General features: G+C 52.3%; 6 protein-coding genes across 6 annotated transcripts; 3 read left to right on the plus strand and 3 right to left on the minus strand.

The window, feature by feature from the left end:
• Window positions 1-557: 557 nt before the first annotated feature.
• On the plus strand, window positions 558-1,706 carry N7532_000331 (uncharacterized protein; the record flags this gene model as incomplete). The annotated part of the gene is made up of 1 exon (XM_056612835.1): window positions 558-1,706. The coding sequence occupies one exon, from the start codon at window positions 558-560 to the stop codon at window positions 1,704-1,706; it is 1,149 nt and encodes a 382-aa protein (XP_056480059.1).
• An 830-nt stretch (window positions 1,707-2,536) lies between these two features.
• Window positions 2,537-4,033, minus strand: N7532_000332 (uncharacterized protein; the record flags this gene model as incomplete). Its single annotated transcript, XM_056612836.1, has 3 exons — window positions 2,537-2,902; window positions 2,957-3,202; window positions 3,260-4,033. 3 exons carry the CDS (start codon window positions 4,031-4,033, stop codon window positions 2,537-2,539), a joined length of 1,386 nt encoding a protein of 461 aa, XP_056480060.1.
• A 648-nt stretch (window positions 4,034-4,681) lies between these two features.
• Window positions 4,682-5,041, plus strand: N7532_000333 (uncharacterized protein; the record flags this gene model as incomplete). Its single annotated transcript, XM_056612837.1, has 1 exon — window positions 4,682-5,041. One exon carries the CDS (start codon window positions 4,682-4,684, stop codon window positions 5,039-5,041), a length of 360 nt encoding a protein of 119 aa, XP_056480061.1.
• Window positions 5,042-6,971: 1,930 nt separating this feature from the next.
• On the minus strand, window positions 6,972-7,384 carry N7532_000334 (EthD domain-containing protein; the record flags this gene model as incomplete). Its single annotated transcript, XM_056612838.1, has 2 exons — window positions 6,972-7,153; window positions 7,207-7,384. 2 exons carry the CDS (start codon window positions 7,382-7,384, stop codon window positions 6,972-6,974), a joined length of 360 nt encoding a protein of 119 aa, XP_056480062.1.
• Window positions 7,385-8,350: 966 nt separating this feature from the next.
• Window positions 8,351-10,133, plus strand: N7532_000335 (fungal specific transcription factor domain-containing protein; the record flags this gene model as incomplete). The annotated part of the gene is made up of 3 exons (XM_056612839.1): window positions 8,351-8,681; window positions 8,741-9,648; window positions 9,702-10,133. Coding segments are annotated over 3 exons (1,671 nt in total), but the record flags the coding sequence as incomplete, so codon positions are not given.
• An 83-nt stretch (window positions 10,134-10,216) lies between these two features.
• Window positions 10,217-11,575, minus strand: N7532_000336 (uncharacterized protein; the record flags this gene model as incomplete). Its single annotated transcript, XM_056612840.1, has 1 exon — window positions 10,217-11,575. One exon carries the CDS (start codon window positions 11,573-11,575, stop codon window positions 10,217-10,219), a length of 1,359 nt encoding a protein of 452 aa, XP_056480064.1.
• Between the last annotated feature and the right edge of the window lie 764 nt (window positions 11,576-12,339).

Consider the following 12,339-nt stretch of genomic DNA (forward strand, 5'->3'; position numbering starts at 1 on the left):
TTTTTGTGAACCCGCCCTTCAGCGTCTGCATTTCTACTGGCTATGGCGTTTCGGGCAAAACAAGGCGTTTGAGGACGGATATTGGAACTGGCTGGTATTCTCTTGACGGAGTTAATCGAATTGGGACATAGATCAGCGTTGCTTTGCTATTTTCATTTTCATTTCAAATTTTTTTTTTTTTTTTTTTTGAGGAATCGATCCCGGAAAAATGTACACCAAATCGAATTCCCATCCAAAAAAATGGATCCCAAAATTTCCCAAAATATCTTTTCTACAAAATGTAAATCTAACCCTTTCCCTAGCCATCGCCATCCGCACGCAGGCATGGCCCGTGCGCGAGATCGGCAGTCACCGCGTCAAATCCGGCCATCCACCCCTTCCCGAATCCCACGGAAAAGAAGACACGCGCACGGTATTCCAAGAATAACACCATGCGCGGATTGTTGCGCAAATCCGACGCAGGAGATCAGATCGGCCCGCAAACCCGGCAGTGGTAAACCCAACCCACACAACCGAAACAGGCAAAACAAAAGCAAAGCACTCAACCACCGCCAAAAATGCGGCCGAGCGTCACCATCTTCGGTAGCACTGCTCGCGCAACGCATTGGCACGGCCAAGGGCAGTGGCTCTCAAGTATACGTCTAGCACCGCTACGGGATATAGCTCGCGCGACGGGTCTCGCGTCCTCGGGGACGAGGAAGGAGCTTATTGGGCGGATTGGGGGCGCGTTGGAGGAATTCTATGATAGAGGGACCGGTCAGAGCTTCAGGGATGAAGGCCCACTGAGTATCCTCAGTATTGATATGGGAATCCAAAATCTTGCGTTCGCGCATTTGAGGGTTGAGAATGCCTTTGATCGGGACCGGGTGGGGTCTAGACCGGAGGTACGTGCCTGGCGGCGTCTTGCGTTGTCTGATATTTCGAGTTTGAGCTCGGATGGAGGGTTTGTTTCTGCCCAGACGGTGATTCTAGGCGGGAATGAAGATGCAAGCTCGGCGCAGGCAGAGGAAGAGAAGGCTGTTTCTACGTTCTCCCTACCATACTACGCCTCAGCAGCGTATACCCTCCTCACAACCCTGATAAACAAGTACAAACCAACACACATCCTCATCGAGCGACAGCGTTTTCGATCTGGTGGATCGAGCGTTGTGCAGGAGTGGACGTTGCGGGTTGGGATTTTCGAGGCGATGCTCTATTCTACGCTGCATACGCTCCAACAAAAAGATGCCTCTATATCGCAAATTGGTGTGCACGGTATTGAGCCGAAGCGGGTTGTGCAGTACTGGGGCGTTGCCGATTCCGACTTTGGGTCCAAACTTCGTGGGAAAGACTCGGAGGGTGGGAAGAAAACAAAGAGGCCGACGGCAAGGGAGGTTAAGAAGGCTAAGATTGAGCTTGTGGGGAGGTGGCTGGAGGCTGATATGGAACGTCTAGAGAGTGGTGAAGATGTGTCTGCTGGCAGACACCACAGAATCCTTCTCCCGAAGGACCTGCCTTCTTCGAGGTTGGCCGCGGCGTATGTTGAGAAGTTGCGGAATCCTGGAGTTCGCGGGCGACACCTGCAGGAAGATGCGGCGCAGCTTGGTGATGTGGCGAAGCTTGATGATTTGGCGGATTGTCTTTTGCAGGGCGTTACTTGGATTGAGTGGTTGAGGATGCGAGAAAGGATTGTGCGTCAGGGAGTTGAGGGGTTGGAGGTGGAGTGAGATCTACCTGGATTTTGAGATTGGGGAAATGTACCATATATTAATGTTCTATCATGTATAATATCTGAAACAAATCTATACAACAGCCGGGGAATATTAAGTCGACGGGAAAACAACACTGCTTATACATAGGCTGAGGCTGAAGCTCAACGGAACGACGGTACGATCTGATCGACGGTGATCGGCAATGATCGACATCAGGTCCACCACGACGCAGCTATGTGAAACGACATAAACTCTACGTAAGTACGTCTGTCAGGCCGAGAATCTGCACAAGCAGAGTTTATCTGTAAACAAACACTGCATAGTACGGAAGGGATGCCCTAGCATAAACATAAAAAACTATTCCATACAGCCTTTGGGGAGTGAAAATGCGGTAGATTTCCCTTCGCACCGCAGTCGAGCAAGAAATTTGGAAAGAAAATGCATCCATAAATCGTCATGACACCATTTTCTAAATACGAGAGACAGTCCCAGTCCTATTCAAAAGCGAAACAAAAAAGAAAGGTTATTCTCATTGGAGAATTGAAAAGGACGTATGGAAGATCAGAGACGAACTGTGCATTGCCGGTCAAGAGAAAGACGGAAGGTCAAATGCTCTTAAGGTCGACCGATATCCAACGTAAGAAGGGAAAAATAAATATAGATGATAAAAAAGGGTCAAGAAGTGAAATGGGCCAGTTCGCTTGTACCAAACCCTTGTCGAAATAGGTACAATTCCAGCGCGCAGATGCACGGACAAAAGAAGTCTCGAAAAAACGCTCGTAATCATTGACCGGCTCGTGTCAAGGACGGGGACGAGGTCTCCATGGGATCAGACGTGCATGTTCTTAGAACCAGCGGGCGAAGAAGCCGGTGGGCTCGGGGTGGCCGGAGGGGGCGGCCGGGGTGCTAGGGCCGCTGGGGATGGGCGCGATGGTGCCAGTGGGACGGTGGGAGTTGGTGTAGGGGGCCGAGGAGTGGGGGCGACGAGTGAAGGAGGGGAACGGGCGGGTGCCGTTGCCGCCGTAAGGGGGACGCCCGGTAGGGGTATAGGTCACGCTGGGGGTCTCGGTCGAGGTCTCGGTGGCGGTAGCAGTGGCCTGGATGGTGGTGGTCTCCTCACCCTCGTCGGAGCCCTCGCTGGAGCCTTCACCGTTGCTGCCGCTGCCCTGCTGGTGGTTGTTGCTGCTGGGGGCAGAGGTGGCGGCGCCGTTCTGTATGATTTTATCATTAATATGGTCAATTGCAGGGTTGCGAGTAGTACATACAGCAGTAACGGTCTCGGTGACGGTCACGGTGACAGGGCTGCACTCGCCAGAACCAGAACCAGAACCATTGCCGGCGATGACAGAGCTGGTGGGAACTTGGACCAGGGTGACGGTCTCAGTGGCGGTGGAGTGTAGGGTGGAGGTAACGGTAGAGGTGCTGTCCTCGCCCTCATCCTCGTCCTCGCCCTCGCCGCTCTGGTTGTGGCCATTGGCGCCAGGAGTCTCCAGGGGACCGCCGTTCTCGGTCTATAAAACTGTTAGTTGCGGAACTTTGTTGAATGATTAATGGGGTAGTATACATACAGCAGTGACAGTGTGGACGTTAGAGGCAGTGCGCCAGATGGTGGTGGTCACGACGCTAGTGGAAGAACCGCTGCCCTGGGTGTAGGTCACAACGATGGGGGTTGAGACGGGAGTCGAGACGGGAGAGATTGAAGAGGTGCCCCAGGTGGGACGGCCGGTGCCATAGGGAGTGGAGGAGATCACTCCAGAGGAGGAAGCCCCAGAAGAGGACGGCCCCACGGAGGGGTAGCTCGTAGGGAAACCCGAAGGCTTGCCAGAGGGAGTGCGAGTGGGCTTTCCAGGCGGCTTGCCAGAGGGAGTGCTGGAGGGAGTGCCGGAGGGAGTACCGGAAGAAACAACGGGGGCGGTTCCAGAAGGAACGCCAGAGGAAGCAGCTCCAGAGGGAACAATGCTGGACGGGCCACTGCTGGAGGGAGCAATGCTAGCGGGGCCGGTGCCAGAGGGAATACTGGAGGGAGTGCCAGAAGGAGTGCTCGAGGGAGCAACGGGGGGCTCGCCAGCGGGCGTGCTGGAAGGCCCATCGGAGGGAACGGCAGATGGAGCCTCAGAAGGAGTCGCGGAGGCAACGCTGGATGGCGCACTGCTGTCGGAAGCAGGCTCAGAGGTCGCAGGGGTCTCCGTCGGGCCCGGGACTGGCGTGGGAAGAGTCTCGGTTTGCTGCAGGCCAGGGCCACGGGCACGCAGGTGACGGGCGTGGAGTCCATTGGGCTCAGCCTCACCCACGGCAGCCATGGCGGCAACCAGTGCCAGAGCAAGCTTGTTCATTCCGTGCATGATGGATGGAAATCGAGGTGAATCTCAGAGACAGTCAATGTCGGATGAGCGAGTGTGCAGAAGTGAACGAGGATCTTGAACAAGTGAGTGGATGCGAAATCGATTCGCAGGAAAAGAATGACTGAATGAAAGTTCTCCAGAGAATGAGAGAGAAGAAGAGAAGTGAGCAGCACAGCTTGCAGAAAAAGGGAAGACAAGAGAGACGAGAGGGAAGAGAGGTCGTAGGCAGACGGTCGATTAATTAAGGCCACTCCACTCTGCCAATCTACTGAGATTAACGCGATATCGTAATAATACAGCCCAATGATACGAGTCCGTACATCATCGTGCAGGACTTTCTGATTTTCGCAGTACACATTAATCTTAGCCTATTTTATTCTGGTTATATTTTACAGATGAGTGGAGCAGTCGGGAGGCAGTGGGATGTGCCGAAGTAGCGGTACTTGCGGATAGCAGGCCCGCAGTATGATGACTGCGGTACCGATACTTCACTAAGAAGTACGGATGTGGAGCAGCTCCACCGTCTCAGGCACAAGAAACACAACCACCACCAACGCCTCCCCCAATCAGCCTCCCCAGCCGCCATCACAACGGGACCTTTAATCTCAGTCATGTCGGAGCCAACGAATCGGCGGGTGATGGCCCTCCATGGCAGTCGAGGTGGCACAACCCGCTCGGAATTTTCAGTCGGACAGCATCGTGCTGGGTGACACCATCGCCAAACGGTCGCGGAAAACGACTAGTGTACAATGTGACGACCCCCCGACCTCGAGTGTGGAGGTTAGGCAAGAACAGCTCGCATTCACGAACCCGATCTCTGCGCCATTGCTTCATGTTGAGACCAGCCTGGCGACGAGTTCGAGTGTGCAGTCCGTTTGTTTCGCGGTCGACAGCCACATCGCCTCGTCCAGTTCGCCCGCCTCCAAGGGCTCGGGCGTCGCAGCCACCGTTTCAGTGTTTCACCTGCGAGGAATCGGTGCGTACGGCCGAGCTACCGTTTCACATTGAATGTCCCGCCACCAACCCTGTCTAGGGCCCCCATAACACTTCCCGTCGCTGGAGATGAGGAGGGACACTGCTGGGAGGTCGGGAAAATGTTCTGGACTCTCGCGCAGCACCATTGAACCGCTGCGGGAGCCTGGGGTAGATGAAGTTCCAAATATCCCATCGTTCAAATGCCGCCCGTCTCGCCCGTGCGGCCCGGTGGGCCCCCCAGGGCCCAGTTGGCGATGCCGGTACTTGGACGAAATCGCCCATCGGCCTGCGATCTGGACCTTGCCCGCAATTACAACCCACCCGAACAAAGTACAAAATGATTGAAATGGGTCACAAAGGGCAAGGCTGATCTTCCGCTGGAAGATCCCTCGTTTCCCATTCGCAACATGACAGGCGTCCAGACCTGGTCCACGAGGACCATGTCATTTGGCACAGGCAGCCAGACGCAGAGACGGGCACCACTGTCAACGGGTTAATGGCGGAGATCACGTCAGAATTCTACGCCCCAGCAAAAGAAGGGTAAAAGGGTCAGAGGATTTTGAACACAGCTTGGCCTCCATTTCGTCATCGCGTTGGGCTTCTCGCAGGGTCCAGCCAGGAATATGGAGAAGCTTTGCAAGGTGAAACACCAGCGTTCGTTCGCTTCTTTCGCGCAACCAGGGGCAAAGACACCGCGTACCACCACAGCCCCCCACTCCCCCTCCCTTCCAGTTTGAAGCGACTGTTTCTTCCGAAAGTCTTGCACTTGAACAGGGTCCTATATCGATTCTAGCAATTTTTTGCGATTATCGCGACGGGGGTTTTGTGCGGGGCGGATCTGTGTCGGACGCTCGCGGCCGATGTGAAGAGCTTCCGATATCTGCATGCGTGGTCGCAAGGACCTCTCGTCGATCACCTCGTTCAGCTTGATTTTGCAAAGCTAACATTGCGAAAGGGAGTTTTCGACCTCGAGAAACTGCATGGCCATCGTTCATCGCCGAGGTCCGAAGCCATCGTAACGAATACAAACAATTACCAACTGCTCAACAAAAAGTCTGATATTTGGAATCAGCGTGAAGATGGGAGTTGTGCTAAACAACAATTTACCTGCAATCGGATGGTAATTCCCCTTTTAGATTCAATTCGATACCTACTAGCTGCAGTGGAAAGGCCTAGTCCAGGCCATTCACTGATCTCGTGACCGACTCGACGTACGACGCGGTGTTGTTTGGGGGATACGGTAGTTAAGTGGCTAGAAGAGGTTCCCGTGGACAGTAGGTCTGAGAAAATTGAGGCGTAAGGAAGGAATTTGGTTCTAAATTGCCATTGCAGCATAGATTTGCACCTGTTAGGGGTCCGTCGCGGAGTGGGTCAGGAGGGATGAGATGGAAGATTGTGAAGACGCATAGATAGATAACAACACGATTTCGCCTGGTGGTCACTTGATAGCTGTGATTTTCGAGCTTGACGCTATCGGATGAGGCCAGAAAATCGATATGTTAATTTTGAAACTCAGAATCACATTTGCGAAGCAAACCTCGACATACCCGCCCATGCTCACCACATTACAATTATTCCTCCTGGTAGATGTCCTAACTGCATTTTCGCTACCGATTTCTGGAAATTATTTCGATCTCTACTAGTGGAATTCTACTGGCTTTAAGCAGTGATAGCCTAGATCGATTCGAGATTCCAATATTCTCGCTCTTGAATCAGCATCCAGACAGACGCCTTCTCAATCCGACACATCATGTGATTCGTCGCAGAATTGAAAGATGCTATCGCATTTCTTGTTCCATCTTTTAATGCACGAATTCTAAACTGCCAGAGTTTGACGATAGGACCTTGTTACTCGTCACCGTCGCACCCTCTGATGAAAGTCACTCAAGTTCCAACTTCTCCGTGGCTATTGACACCCGAAAATCCCAGAGTTCCTTTTTTCTCCACCACGCTTAATACATCTTTAATTCGTAGTCTCACAAACCTCCCCAAGCATCGCAATCCCCAGCCTCCCCCGATCAAGAAACTCCTCCTCATCCTCCTCAATCCGCCTCGCAATCTCCGGGCTCTGAACCTTCGCCGTGAACGTCCCCAGCGCAGCCTGGTCAACGAATGTCAATTCTGCGTAGGCGTCGAAGTCGAAATCTGTTTGTTGGCCCACAACCACCATCGCCGGTGTCGTTGCATTCCGAGCCGACGCTTCATTCGTGGCAGTCTCGACGGTGGTGCGGGCGATGTAGGTGCGTTTGTGACAAAGGGGAAGTCGGCGCCTGCTAGTTGTTTGACCAGTGCGGCGTGTGTTTCGTAGCGTTTTTTAAATTCCTCGATGGAGAGGCCTGGTTTGCGGTAGGCGTAGATGAGGACTTTGACGGTCATTCTGGAGGTTTCGATGCTTTAATTGTGTCCAAGGTTTCACATGGAGGGAAATGTCAGATGTCGCGGGGCATCGATGGCATCAGCGTGGGTTATAGCGTGGGGGCCAAAACTACCTTGGGGTAGATGACACTATATTTTGTGCTTGGGTTTCAAGAGGAGAAATGACATCGAGCAGACTCAGCGATAATTAGAATTCTATGAAGGAATAGGCTCAATAGTATCTGTTCATAGGATCCAACAATCATGTCCAGACTGAGATGTCTATTTTGGTCCCATCTAATGCGTACTCAGACTACTACAGAATGTACCATAGCACGATACCATCGGGCCGAGTACTTCGAGTACTATATCTTGCCTCTCCACTAAAATCGCATTCGTATTTGCTGTATTTTATTCAATTGAGTGGAATGATCGAGATTGGCGGGGTAAACAAGCCGATCAGGTGAAGATCTTGTTGACGTCGTTAGTTTCATCGCTGCGTCCGCAAAAAAAGATCAGCAACCAATCCGCATCGCAGATTCCACCAAGAACAATCTAAATTCCCTCCTAATACTACCGTTGCTAATAGGCAGCCAAAGCAATAGTTCAAGCGCATCCAATAATGCGTGGCTTCTGTCAGCTCGCGGGGCTCCACCGCGGTTAAACGCGGAGAATCGGGGAATGCGGGGCCGGGTAGCAACCCCGGCCTGCCTCAGTAAACCTGCTCGTAGCATCTAATTGAGTAATATGACCTCGATCCTGAATGTGGGACCTGCAGCTAACTTTTCTTTTCTCGCGCACCTGACCTGCAAATTGTCGAAAACCTGAGTGCCGCGCAACACCGAAAATTGCCCTATAACGAGTTGTGTATCGATCTAGCAGACTAGAAATTTCTCGATGGCGACCCATAGACGTGTTCCAAGGTGAGACCTCGCAGACAACGTTTCTCGTTCAATATTTCGGGATTGACCTTGAAACCTTTGAAGTGCGTCCCCCACCCCGGACAGGGTCTTCCTCGAGGCATGCGACGTGTACTTCCGACACTGCCACAACAAACCATACGGCTTCTTCAATGCAAAGCTATTCAGAAATAAGCTCGCGAAAAATCAGATCCCGCTTCATCTTCGCCTAGCTCTGATTGCCTGCGCCACTCGCTATTCGTCTCGTTCGCAATGGAAAGAAAGAAAACAAAGCACGATTGATGGGTATGCGCGTGGAGCCTGGGAGCTGATCATGTCCTCACCTGATGGGCTGGATGGCAATGAGGATGTCACGTTGATCCAGACATTGGCTATTCTGGGTGTTATTGATGCGACTGGTGAGTACTACCCGGCTTGTGGATATAGATTGTGTGTGTTCATGCTGAGAATCTGCTAGCTGGCCGACGGCGAGGCGCGTGGGTAAAGATTGGAATGGCCGTCCGAATCAGCCAAGATCTGAACATGATGATGGAACCCTCCGCAGAATTCTCTGATCTCGAGCGAGATGAGCGACGAAATCTATTTTGGTCCCTGTACCTCCTCGACCGCTTTGTATGCTGCTCATTCGATCGACCACCCGCCATCAAAGACTCAGACTGTCACCTCGACCTCCCAAAATACCACGACCCAACAACAAAAGGGTCACCCACAACACTGAAACAACTACTATCAACAGAAAATCGAAACCTGTCACTCCAACCAGGAATGTTCGGCATCAGCGTCGGCCTCGCCTCCGTCCTAGGCCGAGCCGTGAAATGCATGATGAGCAAGAAACCCGTTTCCCAACCCCCCTGGCAACACGACTCCGAATCCTCGCTCATCCACACAGACCTGGAGTTCCTGAAAGAGCTCGCCATCAAAAACAGCCCCGTTCTCGCCGAGCCAGGCCAGCCTCGATCCCAAAATGACCTGCACGATTCCGATCGCGAACAGACAGCCCACATGGTCCTCTCACATACGGTATACCATCTCGCCCACTGTATCCTGAGTCACCCTTTTCTGCTAGCGCTTAAGCTTCAACCCTTTCCGCACTATGAGATCCCCGGTGCATGGTTGGAGGAGACGCGTGCGACTTGTCTTGTGCATGCTGGGTCGCTCGTTACTGTTCTTGTCGAAGCAAAAGCGGCGGGTTATATGCCTGTGCCGTCGGTTTATAGCTATTGCATTTTGCTGGCTAGTACCATCCATGCGCTGTATCTGTACAGCGACAGTTCTGTTATAAGCGCCAGTTCAGCTGAATATCTGAGGACTGCGCTCGATTATCTGAGCGAGATATCCGAGCTATGGGGTAATGCTCAGATGATGGTAAGTCTCCCTCCTATTTCACGGCTACCAATGCGAAATACTCACATATACAGGCAAACGCCCTAAAATCCTTCGTAATCCAATGCTCCCGATACAGCGATATCCTCCTCTGCCACAAACCGCGTCTCCACGAACTCACCCAGACCGAATCAACGATCCTAACAGCTGTCGTGGACTACTGGACAATGATGGACCCGCGGAATCCAGTCTTTGACCTAGCTCCTTTCAACGCGGACAATTTTCCAGATTTTTCTGGAGTCGAATTCGGCTATTTGACGCCGCCAACCCCGACTGCACTAGACGGTGTGGATTTGAACGTGGACGATCCGAATTATACGCCCCATAAGGAGAGTCATTCTATTGACCCTGATATCTTGGTTCAATATCCGGTTTCGATCATGTCGCCTATTCCATCCGAGGATGAGAGTTCGCCTCATTGGGATTGGGATAGTGAGCTTAATGCTATTACGGAAAAACATGAATAGATTTTGATATTGGAAGACAATAGAAGATCTCTGCATATCAAGACAGCAGGCTTTGAACTTTTCATTTTATCATTATCATTATGCTATAATGTCCTCGCCGGGCCTGTCATAGCCAAAGTCCTCTGACGATGGATCTTCTTCTTCTCCTGATATCCGTTTTTCCATTCCGCGCTATGAGGGATCAACCCCCATGCACTAAGGCAGTCGTCCTGCTCCTTTGTCAAGTCCAGCCAAACATAAAGGTCCTGACGCCGTTCCTGAATCGGCTCTGGACTATTATGTGGCGGGGGGCTCTCTATATCGACTGAAGTCTTTTTCCTACCCCACGACCGCTTCGATCCCTTCTCCTGCACCTCCTCTATCCTTTGATGCACTTGCTCTTTCGGAGGTGGGCTCCACCTCGTCCACTCTTCCGGATATGAAGATATAGTGACCTTCAATTTGGAGGTAACCCAACAAGTCAGCGGCTGGTCCTCGCAGGGACTATATCCCATCTTCTTCCGGATATTCAACCACAGCTTCGAGTCCTCACAACCAACATTGTACCCCGTCAGGACCGTGGCAACGATTATGAGGACGACCGAACAGATTTGCGTCGGGAGTTCCGCCATGCCGATACTGATGACATGCACGGCGAATGCGATCCACCCGATGATACGGCAGAAGAGGTAAAGTAAGCGATTCGGAATGCGCGGGTATGCCGTGAAGATCGATTTGACAAGATAATTAGGCGCAGCAAGCGTGACGACTTTGGATTCCTCCGTCACGACGATGACCTTTGCAATATCGAAATCAGTAGGTTCAGACGGGAGTTTGATTCCCTCCATGTTCTCTCCCTTTCGACGTCGCTCCTCGATCTTCGCCATTGCCTGGTCATATTCCGACATTTTGTCTTGAGCTACTTTCCTTGCATCCAGGACATTCTTGTCTATCCCGGCTTGGTTCTCGGATACTTGTGCACATCGCACAATCACCGAGATAATCATCGCGACAACATTCGCAAAGCCCCACCAGTCAGCGGACAGCACGGTGAAGGCGATCAGTATACCGTGTAGCGGTAAACTGATCATGACAAAGCCAACGATGAATTTGATCCATTTCCACCGGCGAGGCCGATCGACAACCTCCCAGGTCACTTTGCTGCGGACCTTGTGGAGATCCTGTGTTTGTATCCATCGCGAAACCCATCCGGCCAATTCATGCGTCACGATCCCCGCCGTGATGTTGTAAAGTGTGAAGCCGGTCTTTCTTTCTGTGAATCGGTTTCCTGCGACGACGAAGGCTCCGAGTAATGGTAGATAGTCGAAATATTCGCTCGACATCAGCCGACCGATACTGCGGTCCATTTCCTCCGCGCCGAGCAGCGTGACGAGGCCGAGGGCATCGATGCGAAGGCCCGTACCCTGGGCCCATGACTTTAGCCTTTCATGCCAGGGATACATAAGACATGCCCGAGCCGAAAGTAGACGCGAATATGAGCGATTGTCAAGACTGGTGTTTCTTATGTTCGGACGTGAAGATATCGTAAGCACGCAGACAAATGTCTATTCGCAGGGGCCGCGCATAATTCGCCGTGAAGCAAAAATTAAAACTAGCTCCCAACAACGAACCAAAGAACAAAAGCAGCAGAGGTTTATCAATCCGTAATCACGCCGACGCAAAAGCCGATATGTCTTCGTCTTCGCAACCTCAGACACGCTTGTGGCTGCTTACCTGCAGGATCCCAGGCGACCCAGTGATAGGTTCGCAGGCCTGGAAAAAGCAACGGAGGGCCTCGACGACGCAGGCCACACGTGTGAGACCCAAGCAGTTGCCATTACCGGTCTAGTAATGCCCATCAATTCCCACGAGCCGGTTGGGAAAGCAGAAAGTGGAAACTGGGCCCCGCTGTTCTGCAGCCAAGGGAGGACTTTTAGCTTCTGGTTAGCGCCAACTTGCTTGTCGATGCTTCACCCAGGTGAGTCACCTGGACCAATGGAAATAAGGGCTGTCGGGCCGTAACCGTAACCAAGACCCGGGCTGAGTCGATCTCCGTGCGATACGAGGTTCGCGTGATTCATGAAACATGGTAGGTCAAAGTGGCGCTCCGCCCTATCTCTTTCTCATTCCTGTCCGTTTGGCGGCATGGAGAATAGTTCTTGCGTCGTAGATCTCTGTGTGTAGACTGCGTGCTCGACCCATATAGAACGTCCAGCTGCCAGGGTCT

The sequence above is a fragment of the Penicillium argentinense genome (genome assembly GCF_028826775.1).
Source record: "Penicillium argentinense strain IBT 30761 chromosome Unknown utg000001l_segment0_segment0, whole genome shotgun sequence".
In the NCBI taxonomy this organism is placed as follows: domain Eukaryota; kingdom Fungi; phylum Ascomycota; class Eurotiomycetes; order Eurotiales; family Aspergillaceae; genus Penicillium; species Penicillium argentinense.